General features: G+C 44.3%; 6 protein-coding genes across 6 annotated transcripts; 4 read left to right on the forward strand and 2 right to left on the reverse strand.

Moving 5' to 3' along the window:
- Window positions 1-436: 436 nt before the first annotated feature.
- CLUP02_13191 (spherulin-1A) lies at window positions 437-1,742 on the forward strand (the record flags this gene model as incomplete). Its single annotated transcript, XM_049292135.1, has 8 exons — window positions 437-499; window positions 568-591; window positions 659-848; window positions 938-1,145; window positions 1,208-1,226; window positions 1,320-1,388; window positions 1,475-1,515; window positions 1,628-1,742. 8 exons carry the CDS (start codon window positions 437-439, stop codon window positions 1,740-1,742), a joined length of 729 nt encoding a protein of 242 aa, XP_049149281.1.
- A 1,046-nt stretch (window positions 1,743-2,788) lies between these two features.
- CLUP02_13192 (tyrosinase central domain-containing protein) lies at window positions 2,789-4,121 on the forward strand (the record flags this gene model as incomplete). Its single annotated transcript, XM_049292136.1, has 3 exons — window positions 2,789-3,187; window positions 3,262-3,334; window positions 3,394-4,121. 3 exons carry the CDS (start codon window positions 2,789-2,791, stop codon window positions 4,119-4,121), a joined length of 1,200 nt encoding a protein of 399 aa, XP_049149282.1.
- Window positions 4,122-4,195: 74 nt separating this feature from the next.
- On the reverse strand, window positions 4,196-7,098 carry CLUP02_13193 (trichothecene 3-O-acetyltransferase; the record flags this gene model as incomplete). The annotated part of the gene is made up of 9 exons (XM_049292137.1): window positions 4,196-4,660; window positions 4,724-5,597; window positions 5,816-5,994; window positions 6,053-6,118; window positions 6,153-6,270; window positions 6,373-6,596; window positions 6,647-6,790; window positions 6,832-6,876; window positions 6,943-7,098. The coding sequence occupies 9 exons, from the start codon at window positions 7,096-7,098 to the stop codon at window positions 4,196-4,198; spliced, it is 2,271 nt and encodes a 756-aa protein (XP_049149283.1).
- Window positions 7,099-7,249: 151 nt separating this feature from the next.
- On the forward strand, window positions 7,250-8,425 carry CLUP02_13195 (beta-lactamase; the record flags this gene model as incomplete). Its single annotated transcript, XM_049292138.1, has 1 exon — window positions 7,250-8,425. The coding sequence occupies one exon, from the start codon at window positions 7,250-7,252 to the stop codon at window positions 8,423-8,425; it is 1,176 nt and encodes a 391-aa protein (XP_049149284.1).
- Window positions 8,426-18,132: 9,707 nt separating this feature from the next.
- Window positions 18,133-19,166, forward strand: CLUP02_13196 (aflatoxin biosynthesis ketoreductase nor-1; the record flags this gene model as incomplete). The annotated part of the gene is made up of 5 exons (XM_049292139.1): window positions 18,133-18,175; window positions 18,254-18,740; window positions 18,812-18,862; window positions 18,919-19,018; window positions 19,092-19,166. The coding sequence occupies 5 exons, from the start codon at window positions 18,133-18,135 to the stop codon at window positions 19,164-19,166; spliced, it is 756 nt and encodes a 251-aa protein (XP_049149285.1).
- Window positions 19,167-20,685: 1,519 nt separating this feature from the next.
- On the reverse strand, window positions 20,686-21,908 carry CLUP02_13197 (cellulase; the record flags this gene model as incomplete). Its single annotated transcript, XM_049292140.1, has 2 exons — window positions 20,686-21,486; window positions 21,543-21,908. The coding sequence occupies 2 exons, from the start codon at window positions 21,906-21,908 to the stop codon at window positions 20,686-20,688; spliced, it is 1,167 nt and encodes a 388-aa protein (XP_049149286.1).
- Window positions 21,909-23,183: the final 1,275 nt, after the last annotated feature.

Consider the following 23,183-nt stretch of genomic DNA (forward strand, 5'->3'; position numbering starts at 1 on the left):
TAAGGAATACGTTAAAATTTAAAGTGTTTAAGTTAATATATTTCTAAACCCCGACGCCCTTATTTATAATATAAAATATATTAAACTATTTAATTTAACTATTATAGCCTATTAATTTAGCTTAGGCTAAAGTAAGTATAAGTAAGTTAGTTATTTTAAAAAGATCGTAAGAATTATATTAATAAATACGTTATTATAATATAAGGTCTTAACTAAGAGCTAGGTTTATAATTATTATAAGTTATAATACGTAGTAATAAGTATACGGAGTATAATAAAAGTAACTTAACTATTAAAATAGAAATAAATAAAAAGAAAAGGTCTATATATACGATATCTAAGATAGATACGTGATTTAGCACGTGACGGGCACTTTGTGAGGTGCGATTACTATCCCTATTACGTGACATTATCCTTTACGCTGCATTCTAGCACAATGTTGATCATTATCTTCTACATTTCTTTCGTTGCGGGTATTGCCCTTACAGTAGACAAGCCAGTGAGCCCTGATATCAACACAAAGCTAAAAAAAAAAAGAAAAAAAAAACGGCTACTGAGCTCGACAAGTTGCACCTCGTCAAAAATGACTATGTATTTGACTTTAAGAAACACGAGTGCTTCACATACTCGCCCGGCGGCGTCGTGAACGCAAACGCAGCAACTTCTCACTGTCACCTGGCTCGCTCTTGGGCTCTGTGCTATGTTGCCGCCTCACTACCACCCCCGTGCCACCAATTTTGTGGTCGCTGTTGAAGGCCAGACTCAGACATGGATGATTCAAGAGAATGGTGCTGACCCAGCCACCACGACACTCAACCCAGGACAGCTGACCATCTTCCCCAGGGGCAGTCTCCACCCCACGTAGAACAGGTATATTTATGATTTATGACGGGGCGGCACGAATAAGCTCTTGGCTAATTGTAACCCCTTCTTGCAGGGTGCGGCTATGCCACGCTTATTTCAGCCCTTGACTCCGATGATACGGGCACCTTGAGTATACTCAACGGCCTTTTCAAGTTGCCCAATGACATGGTTCAGGCTGCTTTCGGAGGCATTTCGGGATCGAAGAGTAGCGAAGGAAGTGGAAATCGCGTTCCTGGTGTGGGTACCGGAGCTGCCCTCGGATCCGAAGAGTGCTTGGCTAGGTGCGGCATGGGAAAGCGCTAGAGTGAGGAACTAGAATAGCGATGATGCCAGGAGTTTGCAGGCTGAGCGAACCGTTTCAAGTATGAAGTTCCGAATCTTATGCTCTTCTTTTCGTTCTATTTGAGTTGATAACGCGATTATGCTGATATTTCACTTCGTAAATGTTTATTCAGTTTGCTTGTGAAGTAATGAACAAGAAGAAAGAACTTCTTTCTGGGGGGTTAGAGAAGCGTCACTCAGCAGTGATTAGGAGTAAAGGGATAGAGTAGGGAGTTTGTAGTTTTATTACACGGATATCCATACCCTCCTTCAGGTGAGCCACTCATAGCGCGAGTTGAAGCACTCTTATCTCGTGGCCACTGTACCAAAGTTCCCATGATAGATCCTCCAACGTGGTTACGTGATCAATGAGTCAGTCAAATATGATGATGTTGCACCATGTTACCTTGTGACTCGTATCCTGACAATGAGAACGAGCCAGAGAGCTTTGGATAAGTCCTCAGAAAACTTGTGAAGCTGAAGTCTCCATTGCGACCATCATGTCTCCAGCCCACATAAAATCTTGTCAAGCGAGCATGGAAGCGTCAGGAACTTAGCCTGCAGTGCCACTGCATTCGGAGGTTGGCGAGACTGGACTAGGCGATAGCCAAGCTAGTCTATTATTCGCCGGACTTGACTGCCTAGAAATCAACTTATAGGAAAGACCTGGCGCTTAGCCCTAAACAAGGCGATCTGTGTCAGGGATGGAGCTATCCATATGGAAAGTCATTTTTAACAATATGATTAGCTTTCCTATAGGTCATGGTGATAATACTCACATAGATTGCTTCCCCACTTGGGTGCAACTCAAAATGTTAAGAAGCATTGGTGACCCCGAGCTGCGGAACCGAAAAGCTCCCGACCATCACAGAGCTTATTCTATCAACTCCAGTTTCACAAACCTAAAATAGGTGCCAATACTTCTCGGCTGCTAAAATGCTTGTTTGCAGTTGAAGGTGACCTTGCATCAGGAATTACACCCAAGAGCCTTAGCGATGAAATTAAGGTTATTTTGAGAGCCTGGGTTTCAACTCTGACCTACTCTATGAGGACTAGAACCCTGGACAAGTATAATGCAGTCTATGTTCACACGCGAGTCACTACCTTAGACCACGCTGACAAAAAAGTTTCCGTAAATTCAAGCCGTGAACTTGGCTGTGTCATTGCGGCTATTCGGCGCGCTTGACCAGGCTTGAGGGTGGTGCCCCAGATAACAAGGTTCCATGCTAGAACCCACGCGCAATCCTCGCTTTCGTACTCTGAGTCGGGATCCTGTAAGCGATGTTGCAATTTGCATCTCCAAAGACTAGTATGGTACGCCACGAGATTCACGACCCTGGCCCAGGATGATGCTGTCACCGCAACTGCAGCTGGTCATATCCCAAATGGATCGCGGATGGATTTCCTTGGACCCACGGGCACTTGATATCGGGAGGTTTTAGACAATTTTGCTGTCATCTTGTTGAACTTAAGTACCTTGGAGTCCGCTCCATTATCCGTGCCATCTTTCATCAACCAGCCTAATAATCAATCATTGACCGCGCTTAGAGGCCATTGAAGTTCTTGCAGTCGAGCACTTTTCGGCATCCACTCTTTTCTCACCATGAGTCCTTCTCTTCTCAGCGCCTTTTCGGTGCTTTTATTTGCCACTTCCTTCTTCCTCCCCATCAAGGCCGCGGCACCATCTTACAACTTTACCCAAGAGGCCATCAACAACGGCGACGCCCTTGCTCAACTTGCTGCACAGGCTCTGGCTAACTCTAAAGAATTACACCAACGTTCGGGTGCATTTGCAAACTCAACATGCACGCCGGACAAGGTCCGCGTCCGCCGAGAATGGAGAACACTCCCTGCCGAGCAGAGGAGAGCCTTTGTAGCTGCTATTGAGTGTATGCAGAGTTCCCCGAGCTTGTATGAGCCGGGAGTGATGCCTGCTGCAAAGACTTTGTATGATGACTTTGTGGCTATCCACCTCAAGCAGACTCCTGTCATTCACAGAACGGTAAGAGCGCAAGTTTGGTGTAAGAAAAACGATGTTGTGCCGAGAGCTAACCTTTCTCTTGTTCTTCTGCCTAGGCTAATTTCCAGGTCTGGCATCGCCTGTACACAGACGTGTTTGAGCAAAAGGTCCGCGAATGCGGTTATACTGGTAAGCATTTGTGGCTTATTGCCTGACCATCTGTCAGTATACATCTGACACAATCTTAGGTACGTTTCCCTTCTGGGAATGGGGTTATGATGCGGAAGACCCTACGCTGTCACCTCTCTTTGACGGATCGGACACTTCCATCGGCAGCAACGGCGCCTTTGTTCCTCATGAAGGCCTCGAAATTCACCAGGCTCACACCAACGTAACCCTCAAGCTCGAGCCCGGGTCTGGTGGTGGGTGTGTCATGTCGGGCCCCTTCTCCAAAATGACGGTCAACCTCCCCGTCGTTCAGAACACAGACACTCCTCTCGCTGCGGACCCGCGCTGCCTGCAGCGAGACCTGAACAAGCACGTCTCTTCTCGACACACCACATTCCGGAACACGACGCTCCTTCTGACTGAGCACAACACTCTCGAGTCGTTCTGGGGCTTTTTGAATGGTGATGATCGTTACATCAACCCCTTTGAGCTAGGAGTTCATGCCGCTGGCCACTGGCAGCTCGGAGGCGACTCGGGCAACAACTTCTTCATCTCTCCGGCTGACCCAGCATTCTTCCTGCACCACAGCCAGATCGACCGTGTTTATTGGATCTGGCAGATGCTTGACTGGGAGAACAGGCAGGATATCTTTGGTACTGTCACGATGCAAAATATTCCCCCGAGCCGCAACGGCACTTTGGACGACCTGGTTGATCTTCGGCCTTTGGCTGAGCCAAGAAAGCTGAGGGACCTTATGAGCACGATTGGAATTGGTGGCTCTCCGTTTTGCTACGTCTACGAGGGGTAGTTGCTCCTGTGGTATCAGATCAAGATTAGGGGGAACAGAATGGCAGTCGTTGAAGGGCCTGGAATGCCCGATAATTACTTTCCTATGTACTTTGAATACTTCAACCATAATTCATCCTTCTTTAACCCATTCATGTCCTCGTCCCTTAAACATATTGCTAGTGCGATGCTGCCATCTAGTGCCTTGGGAAGCAGGTAGCCAAGACTCTCCACGGGTGTGAATTGCGGTCTCCGGACCGACTCAGGCTTGCCCAATCCCAATCCAAAGTCGTGCTCATAAAGATCGAGTTTCGCCCAGGAACTAAAAGCCAAATCTCTATCGAGATGAAGGGTCCCGGTGAATGAGAAGACACTCTTATCGGCCGCTTGGTTCATGAGTGTCGCCAAAGCTCGTACTCCATAGCTCAAGGCTGTAGGATCCACAGCAGATCGGAGCTGAGATGCCGCTTCCCCCAGTGGTCTTTCGACGAGGTCCTTGATCGCCATGGAATTTTTCGTCATGCTTTGTATGAGGGCTGGAAACGTTTGAGGGATTCCCATCTATCCTCGCACATTGATAGCTCGAGCGAGCTTAGTTGCCGCGTCGTTCGGTAAGCGCTTCACACGAATGCGACTGATTGACTGCCAGATGAAGGCAGTAAGGGCATCGTCTGTTGTGATATAGCCTGACTTGACCGTCTCCGAAGCCAATGACTTTAAGGCTGAAAGAGAAGCTGCAGAAAAGTCAAAGTAGGCCCAGCTGCACGTGGCAGGTGCCGTTGCCGGCGTTGCTGAGGGCTTGATGATCATCGCATCAGTCTCGAGCCCACCCTCAAAGTCGTCGAGGAGGGGAATAATGTTGTGTCGTGACAGGTTTCCAGTTGCAATTTCCTCTTCGGTGAAGTCTTCGCCCTTACACGCCTTGGACAGGAGTTTGATGAGTTGTCCTTGCCCGGTTCCATCGAGTACCTGATGGTGGCCAAGGAATGCGAGAATAAGCCCGCCTTTGATGAACGTAGCTTGGGTGATGAAAACTGGCTCAGGTTTCCCTACTAGATTGGGGTCGATGGGTAGAGTCGGGCGAGGACAGACGATGCTTTCGTCAAGCATGGCGAAGGGAAAGCCTGACGTTTTCATGTCTTTCATCGACGATACTGATGGGTCCTCTCTCAGATCCTTGACAATCAAGGGCGGGGTTGGTTCCAGTGGCGCGATCTTGAAGATGCCAGTGTTACCTTCGCTCGCGCCCTCGTTGATTATCTGCCCTGCAACCCAGGGAAACCCGGCGGTAAGTCGCTCAAGACCGCTTGTCAGAGTTTTGGTGATGTTTGCATAGGATTGGTCATCTTCGACGGAAAAGCAGACCGCTATCTGGGTGTAGATTTTGAGAGTGGGCTGCTGGCCCAGAATCTCGATAGGCTCGTCCATGTTTTTTGAAGTGACTTGAAGTATGCAAATGTCAGAAAACGCAACTGTGTCGCTGGAGATGCGAAGGGGTCTGTGATGTGGTGATGTCGAGTGAGTTGAAGTCGGAAGGAATTGACTGCAAGCCCGTCATGTCATCCCTGGTATTTAATCACACGGGGCTGCAGGTGAATAAGTAATACTACGGAGTAAGCAACATGCTCTATTCAAACATTGTCATACCTAGCAGCCCTGAATACCCACAATGAATCATCATGGCTCACTGCAGCAGCCAACTCTCATTGGTTCGACAATCTTACGTCGCCCCCATCTCGCAGGAGGAAGTCCACCCCCAAAACAAGCAACCGTGACGGCATAGGATGCTCGAGACGTGACAGAAAGACCGCAACGGCGATGTTCGTGAGAAGGCCGCAGACGGGTGCTGGAAGGGAGTACAAGGACGACGTTAACATCGAGAAACCACGAACATCCTGTAGGCACAGTGCCGTGAGCTGCTCGCTGGCGTTAAGTGCCCCCCCCCCCCCAAACAAGGAAGACGGTGATGCATACCGAGGTAAATGGTTCGTTTTCCCATAGCTCGTTGGGGCCGCCCTCCTAGCTTTTGGTGGTGCATTCAAAAGATGTAAACAGGCACGAGAGCCACACCTGTGCCGAGGAGCACGATGTTGAGCGGTTGACGCATATGCTGGGCCGCGTCAGAGTCCGTAACGATACCAAGGACATAGGACATGAAAGCCAGGCTCGTGCTAATGATCAATGCTCCAATTCAATTCAGCTCTTTTCGCAGGCGAATAAGAGTATTCCAGCCCAAAGGCGCGGCGTCATCAACGCTAACTGGAAGTGCCCACAGGGCAATGGCCAAAACAACGACATGAAGGATCGCAGCAGCATGAAGCCCCCATCGCCACCCGACAGTGCCGCTGAAAACATCGCCCAGGGCAAGACCTAGTCCGAACCCAACGGCTTGGCCATCGCCCATGGGAGAAAAGGCCAATATTTCTCGGAATGATGCAGAGGTACAGGTGAGAGTTGGGTGAGAGTTGAGCGATTGGAGGTTGAAACGAGGGTAGGCCTACCCGTTGTTACTCGGTTGATGCCACCCGCTCTGCGCCGCAACATTACATTGACCTTTGCCTGGGGAATTCGAGAAAACTCTCTGTACCAGTCATCAAATGATACTCCATACACTACCTTAGCTGGAAAGACTCTTACCTGGGTTAATTCCGGGTCCCTTCGGAAGTTGAGCGTTATCCACATGGCCTGCGCCTGAAGCCAACAACGGTTAGCGACAGTAAGCAGCGAGGCACCCAGAGCCCCAAGAAGCACCGCTGGCCTGTGTGCCTGCTGAGGCCCTAGAACAGACACACTCCGTCCGGCCAGTCGGCGGGTGAAGCACCGACTTCTCAGGCGCCAGGCACCGCTCCGATGGCCGGGGAGTCGGCAGTGGTAGCTACCGACACTGCACTGCGAGACGCTCTAGGGTGGAACGAAGACCTGCGCTTGGCAGCCTGCATCTGAAGCCGTGATGGCTCGGAGTGAACAACCACCGACAATGTAGGTTTCGTGGGCATCATATCAACTATAAAAGAAAAACGTGTCTCGCTGTACTCTATGAGTTTTGTAAAGTAGCCTTCATCATCGACTTTTCAATCAACTCCAGCCCCACCATACAACTTACAACTCGACCAAGTCCACTGCTTATTCTTGGTTAACAGTCTCATCATCATGACAGAAAAACGAACACAAACGCACGGCACTTGCGACCCTAAGTTTCAAGAGGTACGCAAGCAACTTCAGGACAATATCGACAGTGGAGAAGAAGTCGGCGCCGCCATTGCTGTCAACATTGATGGCAACGATGTTGTAAACCTGTGGGGTGGCTACACGGACAAGGAACGCACCCAGCCATGGACCAAAAACACCCTCGTCACCATCTTCTCCTCCACCAAGACCGTCCTCAGTCTCGCCATCCTCATTCTCGTCGACCAAAAAGTCCTTTCGATCAACGACAAGGTCTCGAAGCATTGGCCTGAGTTCGCCGCCAATGGTAAAGAAGATATCGAGATCCGCCATATCCTCTCTCACACGTCGGGGGTCTCTGGCTGGGATGCCGATGGACCGCTCTCTTTCGAAGAAATCTCTGACCTCGACGCAGCTGCAGCAAAGCTAGCTACGCAGGCACCGTGGTGGGAACCTGGCACAGCATCTGGATATCACTCATTCACGTTTGGCCATCTACTAGCAGCCATCGTCCGTCGCGCGATGGGTACAACGCTAAGAGATTTCATCATGGAAGAGATCGTGAAGCCACTGGGCGCAGACTTTCACTTTGGCGTTTCCGACAAAGAACTCCCCCGGACGACGGATGTTATTTCCGCACCTATGCCTCCCCTCGGTCCCGGCATGGGTCCCCAGCCAGGCTCCATCACGTTCAAGACCATGAACCCCATGCCCTTCCCCTCAGACTTCGCCAACGGTCCTACCTGGCGCCAGGGCGACATCCTCGCCGGGAGCGGGCACGCCAATGCCTACGCGCTCACGCGAATTCTCTCGATCATCAGTCTCGGCGGCAGCGTCGACGGCAAACGTTTCCTCTCACAAGACACCATCAACCTCATATTTGAGCAACAATCCAACGGGGTTGATCTTGTTATGGGCGTGCCTATGCGTTTCGGTATTGTATTTGGCATTACGGGCGAAGGTGGTACGGCGGTTGCTGATTTCCTGCCTAACGGACGTATATGCTTCTGGGCAGGCCTCGGTGGATCATTCGTCGTTATGGATCTAGACAAGAAAATCACCATCGCATATGTAATGAACAAGCTGTCCATGTCGGGTTTGGGAAACAACGCTGCGAAGTCTTACATCAGGGCCATTTATAAGGCATTAAAGGAGCAGTGACATGAGGTCGTAAAGGGTTGCACAACACGACTTCTTGGTTCCATCGAATAGTTGTTATGTAATGCACTCAATGGTACAATAGGATTTGCAATTATCATTCTCCGGCATCACTTGCCCTAGGACTCCATGATGATGAGATCAATGTCGCAAGGTCCAGCACGAGAGTACCTTACCGAAATCGCTACCTAAGGTACGTGAAATCAAGCTTCTCGAGTTCCACAGGCGGCAGGCAGAAGTTTAAGGGATAAGCTTCCTTAGCTCTATCAAGTCATTGCGATTGGTTGATCAAGAGATCTAGGCTCTAGCATGGGCTCGCAATGTTGAACATCATCTAGCCGGTTGACAAAGATCACATCAGTGCATGGTCGCGAGCCGGACTGTCGTTCAAACCGCATCTGCAGCTTGTCTCCACGGTCATGCGGCAACAGTACAGTAAACCCGTTTTGGGGCCCGCATAACTCGCTAATTTCCTCATTACGACTGGTTCGGATGTGTTTTCAGATAAACAGGCAGCAAGTATTCTTCTGGTGCCGCATTTCCAACAAAAACATGCAGTTAGCCCCTCACTACGATGTACCTTAGGCAGCAATTTACTCCGAAAGCGAACGACACCTAGCCAAGAAAAGACTAGATGGTTTCTTTTGTCTCAGTAGCTTCGAATAGTTTGTAAGTGGTTTGAGGTTCTATAAAGAGACAGCAACATTTTCTATCATCACAAGAGATTCGATTACAGGCTATAAGTCGACCCACCCCCTTTTGGCCACCCCCCCCTTTTGGCCACCCCATTTCTCCATCCCAGCTACCGCATTAAAACCCTACCTACGATTTTCAAACCACTATAATAATTACAAAAATCGTCCAAATGTAATTCTTTTTTATATACTTATTTATCGATATATAATAATCTCGTATACCGAAAATAAAGTTATTCGGGCTCTTGAGGCTATCGGAAGAGGTCTCTTAGTTAATTGGGCCTCGATTAAGTTCGGAGTTCTAAAGTTAACTCTTTATAACCGTAAGAGAGGTTATTAGACGAGGGTAATAGTATTCGTAGACTTCTAGAGGCTTCCTCTATAGTAAGAAGACTAACTAGCTTAATAAGTTCGTATTTAGTATAATCTAAGTATTATACTAACTTACGAATAGCTTATAAAATTCGCTAAGCGAGTTTTAAAATCCTAAGGGGATATAAATCCTCTTAAAAAGAGATAGATAGACGCTTTCTTAAGGAGGAACTTATTAATTAAGGTCTAGAGAAGTCGTATTATTAATTCGAGGCGTCTAAATAGGGCTACTACTAATATAATTAAGTTATAGTTTAGATTACTTAATATACTAGAGATTAGCGACATTAAATAGTGTTAGTATCCTTATTATAGGGTAGTTAGTTCGAACCGTAATTAACGAAGAGATTAATTAAACTATATAAATATCTGCGTAGGTATAAAAAGGAGGTTCTAATCGTAGGTTAGGCTAGCTATAATAATCGTAAATAGGGCCCCTAATTAGCCCCTGCGCAGTCGGCTATATACCGCGGTCGAATTAGACTTTTAATCTAATACTAACTTTCTCTTTTTTTTATCGATTTAACCGCTACGGTTAGAGGTATAATTCGACCTCGGGCCCGTTTACTAAGTTGTCTCTTTTTCCCCCTTTTTTCTATTCTTTTCGTATAACCTATCCCTCTATTCGTATAGTAACTTTTCCGCTACTTACGAATTGCTCTAATCCCTTATTTAGTACTACTTTTATAAAAGCGTCTGCGAGGTTATCTTTACTATTAATCTAACGGATCTTAAGTATCTCGCGCCTTTTGTACGATTACCTAAGGGCTATAATATCGATTATAAGCCTCTTTTCCTTCGTCGTTCCTAATTTAATAAAGTATTCGTATAACGAGTAAGAATCGGTATAAATAACCGTTAGAATAAGTAGAAGGCTAATTCGATTAGTAATCTTCCTTAGTATTATTAAAATCGTATAAGAGAGGTTAACGCCGTTAACTATACTATAAACCTCCGACGCTAGTATACTTCTCGTTACCTACTTACTTTTAGTTAACGAGTAATAGATTATATTACCGTATATAATAAATTCGCTCTCGCCTATACTCTCGTTAGCTAGGATAATAATATACCTTAATTACGAAGTAAGGTCGTTATTGTTCGTAAATAACCTATTAACAAAGACGTAGAGCTTACTAATCGTAAGGTCGATCGGGTAATAAACGAGACCTCGATCGAGATTCGTCTACTACTACTTAAGCCGCTTATTAAGTACCTCGACGTCTCGTTTAGTTAGATCTATAGCCTGCGCTACTTTAGTATAGTTAAAAGTTACCTCGGGCTAATAAATACTCGTAATATATACCCCTCGCGCAAGCTTAGTTTTATACTACTTTTTAATATTAGTTACGTTCGGGTTAACGAGGTTAATCTTCTTACCCTACCCCTTTTACTAAAAAACGACGGTTTCCTTTTTAATTATAAGAATCCCGCCGTTAAATACTAGGGGGGTGTTTATTATAAGGACCTCTTTTAGCTTCGTTACGAAGCCCGCTTTTTAGAGCTCCTTATCCTCTTTTTTTATAAAGTTAATATTGGATAGGCCTAATATATCGTCGGTCTGCATTCTAACGATCCTAAATTAGTCGCCTTCGTGCTCTACGACTAGTAGGCACGGGTCGTACGTAGAGGTAACTATTAATAATTAATTAATATAAAAATCGTAATAAGTAGCCTACTAATAGGTACCCGATTCTGCGAGCCTATATAGTAGCTTAAGCACTTTAATAATCGTGCTTTTTAGGTACTTACTAGCTATTTCCTTTAGTAAATAGGCTAGGATTTTCCTTATGAGCCCTATGGCCGATTGGGTATATACCTAGGTAATATTACGGCTCTAAATCTTATATCCCTTTTTCCGTAGTAATACTATTAGTACTATTATTAATCGTTAGCTATAGCGCTATATAGTAAGCGATTATATAAGTAGCGTCGCCTTTTTAACGTCGCCGTACCCCTAAATTACGTATCTAGACTTCTTGTACGGTTAGGGTATTCCTTTTCTTTTAATTTTACGAACTATTCGCGATTTAAATATATAGAGGTTTATATACTTTTCTAGATCGTAAAGGATAAATTAATAGACCCCTCGATCGCGCAGAGTATCTACTTCGATAAGATCTAATCCCTTATACGGCTTTTTAATAGTTATAATTACGCCTTCTTTACGTAATTTAATTACTAGCTCGAAATCGGCTTTCTCTTTTACTATATAAAAGGTATTAATTACCTCGTCGCTAGTAATAAATTACCGCGTTAGTGCTTACTATCGTAGTCTCCCGCGACGTATTAGTGCCCTTTTAGCAATTTCCTCTTCCTCGTCGTCTATTAGTACTACTATAACGATTTCGTCGAGGATAATTTCCTATGCCTCTGCTACGGGTTATATAGCTTCCCCTAGCTCTTCTTCTTTTTATAGGCTAGAAATCACCTCGAAAGGATCTATATAATATAGTTTAACTACCGTAATTAATACCTCGAGTAGCTAGTCGCGATCTCTCGCGACTACGTAAGAACGCTTATTAACGGAAATTAATTTATATAGCCTAGCCTATTATTAAGTAATTTCGCGCTATACTTATATATCCGAATTTAAGGGTATATTTAAATTAACCCCTATATCGGGCCTATTACGCGTAGTAATTACCTTATTAACTTACTTTTTTATACTTACTTCGCATAGTACCCGCATTACTTTTTTAACTACTTAAGCTCGCTAGCTTATATTTAGTAACGGTAGCAAGGCTAAGGTCGTTTTTAAATATGCTCTAAATACTAGAAGCGTCGGTATAAGCCCGTTAGGCCCTATAGTATCGTTATAGCATTTAAGTACCGTCTAGAGGTATTCGTCGTCGTCAGAATCGGGATTTTCCTTTTTAATAATTTTAAACGCTCTTTTTAACTACTAGTGCGCCCTTTTTACCTTTCTAATACTATAGTATGCTTTAACGGGCACGACTTTTAACTATATACCGTAGGCCGTCGCATTTTCTTTAAATTCTACTAACTTAAAACTAGTACTAGCGTCGGTTCTAATACCGTCTAGCGGTCCCTAGTATATATCGATCTAGCTTTTTTATAGAGCTACCTATACTATTTTTACTTATAAATCCCGCAGGAATTGCCCTACTTAAAATAATATAGCCTCGTCGATTATATATAGGACCGGTCGACTATTTAAATAGAAAATATCGATAACGATCTCCTAATTAAAGTTAAGCTTATTACGCAATTTGAATTTAAATCTGCGTGGGCTCTGCGCATTTATTTAGTATTAGTAATATACTTTCGTTAACTACTCTAGCGCCCCTATTTCGATATTATTATTATTTAAATACTTTAAGAGGTTATATAGCCTCGCGACCGATAGGTAGCTAAATCTCTAGTATAGTTATCTAAGCTTACTTTTTATTAAGTAATTAATCGACTTCGTATTATTAATAAGCCTTATAAACGCGTACCCCTATCGTCGTTCGACTATTTCGAAGTACTTACGGCTAGAGATTCTGTTCCTCGTATTATCGAATATAATACTTAGTCGATCTATATCTTTTAAATATAGGAGAAATGGGGTATTAACGGGTAGGATATAGAAAGTTATCGTTCCGAAGTACGTCTTTACTTTTACCGTACCTAGGGTAACGATTTCCTTACCTAGGCCGAAGCTAATCCTCGTAATACCCGCTATCGACGTATTAAGCATTACTAATACGATTTTCTATAGCGCTTAGAATTACCCTTTTCCTCTTATTAACTATTACGATACCCTAGTATCTAGGATAATCCTATAGAAATTATCTAGGCCGTACCTTTCGTTCGTATAGAATACTTATATAAGCTTAGTATTTAAGTAATCTGGGTAGTATAAAAAGGACCCCTCTAGCTACCCCTAGAATTGCTTAGCACCCTATCTCTTTTCTTTAGATATTAAGAGAGTAGAATTCTGCGCTATTAGATTCGTCCTTTTACCTACCTCCGTATTTATTATTTAAGGGACCTTCCCTTACTATCTATAAATAAAAGCCTGCTTATTAAGGGCTTTTATTACCTTTTTTTCGTTTAGCCTCGTATATCCTCCCGAGGCTAACGGGGCGAAGAAAGAGTAGTTAATATTATCGACTTCGTCGTAATTTAATTCGTTAGTATAGGGGGTAAGATCTTCCTTATCTTCCGAATCTCCTATAGGGTACGGGTACTTTAGGCCGCTAAATTAGCTACTTTCGCTAGGTTCCGTGCCCCCGGATCTGCCCTTATATATAACGAGGAATTAGTTAAATCGATAAGGGCTAGTTTTGCTATCTACTACCCTCGATTTTCTATATTATTCGTATAATTTAGCACGCTCTTCCTTAGAGTAGTTACTTAACTAATATTTATCCTTTTTATAAATAAAACACTACTTCTTTTATTACCTTACTCGCAAGTTAAATCTCTACCTATTTAACGAATCTAGGATTCCCTATTAGTAATTACCGTACCTAGCTTCCTTTCTTTTCCTATTATACGTTCAGTCGACCTAATATTACTAATAAGGGCCGTCGTACGCTTAGAAATAGGTTTAGCGCGGCATTCTTATTTTAATATTAAAGCTAGATCTTAGCCTTGAGCAGAGCGTCTCGTAGTCTTCGGGTACTTAGTATAGAGTTATTTTCGCTTCTAAAACGCGCTAAACTACGGTATAAAAATATCCGACTTTCCGCTCGTTAGTCCCCTTATTTAGCTAGGTTTTCGCTAGCTTATTAATTCGATCGATAAGCTCTTTAAGGATTTCTATTCGCGATTTGCCCTTTATTATCCTAGCTATAGATACGAAAGAAATTGCTCATAGCTTAGATAGGAGCTCTAGGTTCTTATTATAGGTCTCGAAGCGGCTTCGGATTACGTTAATTATACTAAAAAAGTCGTTTCGATTAAGATTATATACCGCTTCGTAATAATAATTAGAGGCTTTGCTTACGAGTACGATATTAACTACTAAATAGTACTAGTATTCCCTAATTTTAACTTTTTCGTAGTAATTATAAAACATCGTTAGGGTTTCTTATAAGACCTCATACTTCCCCCCAGAGTATAATTTCTTTTTTAGGAAAATCTTTTTGAGGTCTATAAATTACCTCGTATTTACTATTAGATTTTCGGTATCTATATACGATCCCTACGTCGCTGCGTACTATTAATAACTTCGGGTAGTCTACCTCCTTTCTTACTAGCCGATTAGTACCGAATTTCGTATTAGTAGCGGCGACGAGCTATAGATCGAAATAGGTAGAATTATCGATTATCGTACTTTTAGTACTATATTTTGCCTCTATATATCCTTTTATAACGATAGATTGCCGTTAGTAATTATAAAAAGGAAATCTAGGTCGTTTACCCTTTTTCTAAATTCGTTAAAGCGATTATACGCCCTATTAACTTATGCCTAGGTTTATATTACGAATTCTTTTTCTATAATCGTCGCTACTAGGATTTCGTAAGGTTCTCGCGATTATAATTGCGCTAATAGTACCCCTCGCTTATAAAAGAATCTATTAACTACTTTCGTAATTCCTAGGCTTGCGCTTGCGAACTATTTGTCTAGTTAATAGCTAAGGTCGTTTGCGATCTCGTAAAATAGGGGTTGCCCCTATAGCCCCTTTTTCTTATAGACCTTAGTTAAATAGATTAATACCGCGTTAATTTACTCGCCGTTAGGCTAATCTGCGATTCTATATATCTACGTCCCCTAATAGTCCGGGTTAATATTTACCTACTTATAAGGGATTAGAATTCTATTTAAGATCGGGTTTCGTCCTCTTTTTTTTTACCCTAACTTACTAAGGGTCGTGCTCTAGCTTATGCCTATATTAGTAATCGCTAGCGTGTTTAATCTTAATAGGGATATATTTAATCCGCGCGCCGGTCGTAGTAAATCCGTGCTTTTACTACCTAACGAATTTATCGGGGTCTAAGAGATTCCCGCTTCCTCTCGCCGTCTCGCTATTACTCTCGTTTCTATTATTTCTAATAATTACTACTACCTTTCTAAATCGCTAGCTATCGTACTTACTAAGATCCTCTTTTTTATTTAGTATAAAAAGGTAGGTTCTAGTAGTTCTTTTTAATAATAGTAGCGGTAGACGTTTATATTACCGTAGTAAGATATAATAATTAGTCTTAGGATCTTTACTAGTTACCGATTTTTTAAAATTAGTAATCTTATGCTATAAACTAATATAAAAAAAAGCCCTTTAGCGGCCCTCTAAAGGATTCTTTTCTTTTCCCTTAGATCCTCGTCTTTTTAGCCTTTTCTTAAGCTAATAATAACTCTAACGGGAGGTCGTAGGACTACTTTAGGGTAGCTGCCTTCTTCCTAGGTTAATCTCTAAGATCCGTAATACTCTTAACTCGATACTATTAGGACCCCTAAATCCCCTCCTCCCTCGTTAGACCGTCCCCTATATTATATTCTTAAGTAATACCCGGGGGGTAGTTAAGAGAGCTACGAAGAGGTTGTTTAGATCGCGGGCTTAAGGGCGTACTTATAAAATCCCCGTAATAATAGACTTTTCTATATACCGTAGATCTCTTAGCTTAATAACTCCTATAGGGTCACCTTCGTCGCTAAGTAAGAATATCTATATTTAGAGATCCCCTTTTTTAATTACGTAATACTCTTTTATACTATATTATTAAGCCCGTTCGTTACGCTAATTAATTAGGCGGATAGTCGTCGTACGGGGAATTCCTTTTACCGATTTAGCTAGTTAATTTCTAATCGTAGGCCGGCTGCGGAAAAGTTATTTAGTAAAAAGGCTACTTAAGGCGACGGTAAAAAACTAGTTGCTTAAGTAGTTCCGTTAATTAACGTAGTTTAACGTAATAGACGTCGACCTTTCGTAAGTAATAAAGGGCTACGATTGCTCGATTCCGTACGGTATTTAAGAATTGCCCCCTTTTTCGTCTACTTCTATAAGGTTAATTAATACGAATCTCCTATCCCGTGCGGTATTAAAAGGTCGTCTCTTCTACGTAATAAGATACCTTACCGATCTGCGATAATAAAATTTAACTACTAATTAGTATTAGTATCCCTATTATAGGGTAGTTAGTTCGAACCGTAGTTAACGAAGAGATTAATTAAACTATATAAATATCTGCGTAGGTATAAAAAGGAGGTTCTAACCGTAGGTTAGGCTAGCTATAATAATCGTAAATAGGGCCCCTAATTAGCCCCTGCGTAGTCGGCTATATGCCGCGGTCGAATTAGACTTCCAATCCGATAAATAGGCCAATAGGTATAATATAAATAAGACTAGTATCTTAGAGGGCAAGGGATTTAATAGCCTAGTTTTAAGCAAAGTAAAGACTATAGTAGTGCGAAAAAAAGAGCCTAGTTCGCGTACTTAGGTATTTATAATTAAGTATATCTTTGCTAATAGTCGAGCTATTAAACCACTAGTTATATATAAGGGAAAGTCGGTATAATAATAGTAGTTTCTACTTAAACTTAACCCTTATACTAATTAGGAGTTTATAATAATAGATAATAGCTAGATAACTAATAAGACTACCCTTAAGTAGTTAAAAACAGTGTTCTTATTATAGACTAAGACCCCCCCCCCTTAGGGGGCTTAGCATACTTAATAAGCCTCGACTATTAGTTCTAAATAGCTATAGGAGTTATACGACGATAGAATTTATATAGGAATACTATAGAAATAACGTCTACTTATTATTCTTATTACTATACACTTCCCATATCCTCTAGCCGTTAGATATAGCTATCTTTAGACTTATTAAGTCTAAGTATAAAAAGGAGCTTAGTAAGGAGGATATAGTAAATAATTCTATTATCGTTAGAAAGCGGTACTTCTTAAGCTATTATTAAAAAGCTCGTTTAGCTAGTCTAACGTTGTTAAATATACGAAGTAGGTAAAAAGTAACTAGACTATATCCCCCTAATATAACTAGACTATTTACTAATTTAATAGTCCTACCTAACCTAGTTATACTAACTAAAAAGACCGCAGATGCTAGGTAAGTAACTAGTAATACTAAAAAAGCTATTAACTAGGTATTAGTAGCGTTTATTATTAACTAGTTAATACCTAGGAAGGCTAGCGAGCTCTACGATTAGTTAAAGTTATTTATAGAGCTTAGTCTAGACTATAATACTTAACGACTACTATTTAAAAAAATAAAAAAGGTATTTAGCGAGTAGGCCTACTATCTAGTAGCATCTTAGTACTATATTCGAGTTCTAAAAGCTAAAGTTAACTAATTAAGGCTATAGAAAAAGAAGAGTATACTAATAGACCTAAATACTAAGTTCGCGAATATCTAGGATATATAGAGAGCTTAGGAGGACTCTAGCGACCGTCTAGTTAGTCCTAGTCGACTCGTAAGGGTCGAATTACCTAGGGAGAATAATAACTATATTATTATAGTAGTAGAAGATAGTTAATTAATTGAGTATAGTTAGTAGCGATGTTTTGATACTATGTTTTAATAGGGTGGCCAAAAGGGGGGGGTGGCCAAAAGGGGGTGGGTCGACTTATGCCAAACACCCCTTTTGCCTGCACTCTCGCTGCTTCCAACCTGAATACTCTTTACTTCGAGACATATTTACCTGAATCTTCTGAGATTTGAAAAGACTAGGAAATGTCTACCTCAACTGTTGTGCTCATCACTGGAGTCAATAAAGGTGGGCTCTCTTTCTTGTCTTGATGCTGTTTCTCAATCAAGTTGAGGTAATGACGTCCCGAACCTAATGGCGCGCCAGGCATCGGGAAGGGACTTCTGCAAAAGTACCTTGCTCGACCGAAGCATACAATCATCGGTAGCGTGCGGGATACCAAAGCTCAAGCATCCCAAGACTTGGACAAACTTCCCAAAGCCGAAGGCTCCCGCCTTCTCCTCGTCGGCATCGACAGTATTTCATCGACCGATCCTCTGCAGGCGTTCAAGGATGTCGAAGCAGCTGGAATTGAACATGTAGACCTCATCATCGCCAACGCTGGTATGGGCCCCATGCCACCCAAGAAGCTGGACACCGCGGAAATCGAAACAGTAGAGTACACCCTGCAGGTCAACACTCTGGGTCCCATTCGTCTCTTCCAGGCTTTCAAGCCACTTCTCGACAAGTCCACTTCGCCGAAGTGGGTTTCGGTGTCGAGCGGTGCTGGCTCCATCACCAATTGCGAGAAGTACATGGCGTTCTATGCTGGTGCTTATGGCGTGTCTAAGGCCGCTCAGGATTGGTTCACCGTGTAAGTGATTAGGCAAAGTCAGATGGTGGACAAGCTCCGGAATTAGATCGCTTACAACTCGCTCATGGCAGAGCAATTCATGCCGGCAACCCTTCTCTGGTCACATTTGCCATTCACCCTGGGTAAGCAGCTTCTGGAGCTGACAGTTGTCGAGAAAACATGCTGACCTAAGGCGTAGCCATGTTCAGACGGAGATGGGCAACATCGGTGCGCGCATCATGGGGCTTAAAGAAGCACCGCATACGATTGAAGAGAGTACTTCGAAGACGATAGACTTGGTAAGTTGTTCCGATGTCTCCTGATTCTCTTCAAGTAATTGGGAATTAGGTTGGCTGACTGAGATATTGATAGATCGACAACGCAACCCGCGAAAGTACGTCGGGCAAGTTTATCAACGTCATTACCGGCCAGGAAATTACTTGGTGAAGTGCTAGCTCCACATGATCCTCTCAAAGTCAGAAGCTAGAGAATTGAAAGTTCTACAAGATTGATGCCACAGTCTGGATTCGAACATCGGCAAAAGGTACCTGGGTGATCTTTGCAGCATTCAGGACTTCAGGTGTGAATGAAGACTATAGAAGACATGAATCATCCCTTTAAGACTATGATATACTAGTATCAGTGATGATCTACTTCGCTAGCCCAATCTTGATATCCTCGTAAGCAATCACGTACAGTGGCCTCAGATTTCCCATTTTGTCACATGCAGAAAACTTCCAGCACTTCTTTTTCAAGCGATACGTGATGTGCCTGCAGATGACTTTGACGACTGGTGGCCCAGGAGGTCAACTTGCCCACTAGTTCTCTTCAAAAGCAACATCGTGGTTTGATAAGCAGAATGGCAGACCCTTGATCAAGCCGAGAGCTTTCTACGAGACGGAGTTACAGATGTCAGCTAAACGCCATGAACTGGTAGCGCGCTAATTACACTAGGGCATGCCCAATGACATGCCTAATTACCATGCCTAGGAGCATTTGGCGGGACGCCATAGATAGGCTGATTTTAGACTGAGCGCCGATGAAGATGGTGGTCTTGGGGCTGTTGCTGGAGAATTGAAGGTGATTGCTTGGTGACTGGACTTCCCGTGAAGTTTTCACCGTTGAAAAAATTACATAGAGGTCGATCCACAGCAGAACGTCCTCTTCACTCTTGCCATTACCTTCACTACCAATATCATATTCCAACACTTCGAAAGTATTCGATAGAGGATATTCAAAAGAAAAAGGCGAACACGAGTAATGGTAGAGATGATGGCGATAACAAAGATAGATACCGAGATTCGGGCAGTGATAGAGGTCGAAGTGACACTAGGAATAACCTCCCGGGATGTGCTGGGTGTCAGGCCATTTGTCTATCCACCTGTAGCTACCTGACGAAGGGACCGCGAGTCGGCAAGGCATTGTACTACTTCCTTTCTATCCTGATGGCTTTACTCTCGACGATGAGATTGAAGTCTCAATTGTTAGATAAAAGCCTCAACGATCAGATTGAATTATAAAATCGAATTGCGTCTTGTTTCAATATCGCTGAAGGTACGTGTAAGGCAGAAAAATGTCCATGCCGGATTGGTCCGGGTGTGATCCACTTTCTCGGTAAGAGTGGGGCCGAGATACCGGCTCCTCACCCGGAGGGCCCCCGATGGTGCGGTGATAGTTTAGCATCCACCGCGTCAAACTCTTCAACAACACAACTCATATCTTTCAAATCTCTTCCTTCTGTTCAACATTTCAAGTCTCCTCATGGCTGATGATCAGGACAAACCTCTAGTTTCCGAGCTTCAAGTTGACGTTTGTCATGTCTGGGTGAGAATCGAATCATATATACGAAGTGAATATGTACAGCAGATTTCAGGTATAAGCATGACCTTATAGCTATTTCAGACGTCCCCAGAGCACCTTCCTTGTGTTACACAGTACGCAAGGCTGTACCGCATCTCCAACCGCCTCACGCAACATACCCCTTCAACAAGGAGTTGTAGTACGTGTAACCCGTGCCAGAGGGAGGTTCGAAGCTATACATATAATCATTCCACCACTTTCCCCCGGACCACCAGACCCCTCCTTTCCATTCTGAGTTGGCCTTGAGGTAGTCAAGCATGCCCTTGACGGCGGCCTGGCATTGGGGGTTGGCTCCGCCGGCGAACTCGCCCAAGATACCAACCTTACCATTCTCGCGCAGCCAATTAGTGGCAGCAGTGAGTCTTTCAACGCCAATAGTTGCAGAAACACACGTTGCCGATGTACCGGAGCTGTCTGAGTCGAGGTACTGATGCATTTCGTAAACAATCTTGTTCAACGGGTCGGTGAGGGCCTTCATGTTATCGTTGACTGTCACCCACGACCAGGCGCCAGACCACTGATTTCCTTCGACGAAGATATACTGGGTTGCTCCTGCTGCGCGGATACCGTTGATAGCGGCCTGGTTCAGGTTGAGTACAAGTGTCTGGTCCATAGTGTTATACTCGTTGTTCGTATCAAAGATGACGTGATCATTATTCTTGAACTGGGTGGCAAAGTTCTTCCACCACGTTTGGAAAGCACCAGTATCAGTGATGATGTTGTCGTAGAACCGTCCGTAGTTGTGGGGGTCCAAGACAGCCCAGCCTCCGCTTGAGGTAATATGGTTGATAACGGTTGTGAAGTTTGCCAAGTATGCAGTGTTGAAGCCTGCCGTCAGGGAGTTTGGAGTCATGCGCCCCATCTTAAACTGGACACGGAATGTGTTGTAACCCTGGCCTCGAAGAGTCTAAACAAGTGTAAGTTTCAAGTCCCATTACCTAGACTGAACTCTCGGAAACTCACAGTAATGGTAGATGTGTCAGGGAAGATGAAATCCGTGCCCCAAACACCAGGCAGCGTCTTCTCTCCAAATTCACCACCGGCCTCGTTGACACCGAACCACTTCCAGCCGAGAGAGTTGGCAGGTGGAGAGGTTGCTGTGGCGGTGGATTTGGCCGTGGAAGTCGTCTTCGTGACGAGCGTCGTTGTGACCGAAGGCGCGGCCGTTCCGGGAAGACACTGGCTGTACCATTGGTTCGTAGCAGTGCATACTGAGCCGCTGACACATGTCGTCGCGCCGTTCCAACCTTGCCCCCCGCATTGGCCGTACAACGGCGCTTGTGCAGCGACGGCGCCGATGAGGGCTCCGAGAGATGCGAGGTACTTCATGATGAGTGAGAGTTGCGTAGACTCTTTACGACTCTTGGGTATCTGGATGAAGAAGCAAATAGGAAGTATGTCTCGGCACATATCCTTGGCTGTCTTCTTATAAGCCAGGCTTTAGAGCAGCATGTCACCTCCCAAGCTTCCTTTAGCCCATATTCTTATTTTCGTCGGCTCATGGAACCCTCTACTCCGTGGCACCTTCCCTCTTTCACCATCAAAGTTGGGAGCCCCCGTGGGGTCGCATGTCCCGCCCGACTCGCTACCGTTCTCACAGGGGTAATCTCAATGTTGCCTTTTGCGAATTTGCCTTATATCACCGGCTCTAGACTCCGTGAAGGGAACGATCTAGACTAGGTACCCTAGTCTGTTTCCCCTTGGGGGCCGGCATTCCTAGAGCCGCAGGTGCCATAGACTCGTGGTGAGGACGACAGCAACGTCGGACCGGCTCACTGGAATCACACAATCCGGAGAAGGGGCAGGTGACCTCGAAGAAATGCGACTACGTGGGACCAATGAGAGTGTGTTTCATTTCCAGGAATGGAAGAACGGGACCTGCGATGTCGGAAAAGTCGTGGTCTTTGGTGGGCGGTCGAGCCGGAGTAGCTGCCTCCGAGGTTGCATCGGGCCATCGGAACGCACTTTACAGCACATGACTACGACTCGAGCATTTTTCGGTACCGCGAAATGTGATGAATCCTTGTTCACGATCCCACCAGTGACGAATTCGACTGAAATGAAGTTGAGAGTAGGCGCAAGGGGTAAGAAGGCCCGGGTCCCGCCGTTGGATGCTCCCGCCACGGCTCGTCGCTGCGTCCCAGTGCCTTCGCGAAACTGGGTCACTCACATACATACATTCTGTTTCGCAATAGCAGCTCTAGGTATTGTCAAGCTGACTTGGAAGTCGTCAATATACGCTTTGTGGTCACGAGTCTTGCGTTGACTTGGGTAACCCGCAGGTTGAGCGTTCGGAGAGTTCACGGCTTGGCATCTTGGCGTCGACGCCGGCAGCCACTTCACCAACAACTGTTGACCAACGGCTGTAGCCAATGCCAGATGCAGGTGACGGAACATGACTGCCGAGACTGTCGTAGATCTGTGCGACCCAAGGACCTTCTTGTCCGAACATCATCTTAGGCCTCGGTTGACGTCTAAAAGGCGAGAGGCTGTATGAACGTTACGAAAGATGGACACATCCAGCAAAGGTTCAGCGTAAAGACATGAGGATTCATTTGGGTGATCGGAGCGGTGTAAAGAAAGTGTTTAATATAAGCAGATGAT

The sequence above is a fragment of the Colletotrichum lupini genome, chromosome 7 (genome assembly GCF_023278565.1).
Source record: "Colletotrichum lupini chromosome 7, complete sequence".
Classification (NCBI taxonomy): domain Eukaryota; kingdom Fungi; phylum Ascomycota; class Sordariomycetes; order Glomerellales; family Glomerellaceae; genus Colletotrichum; species Colletotrichum lupini.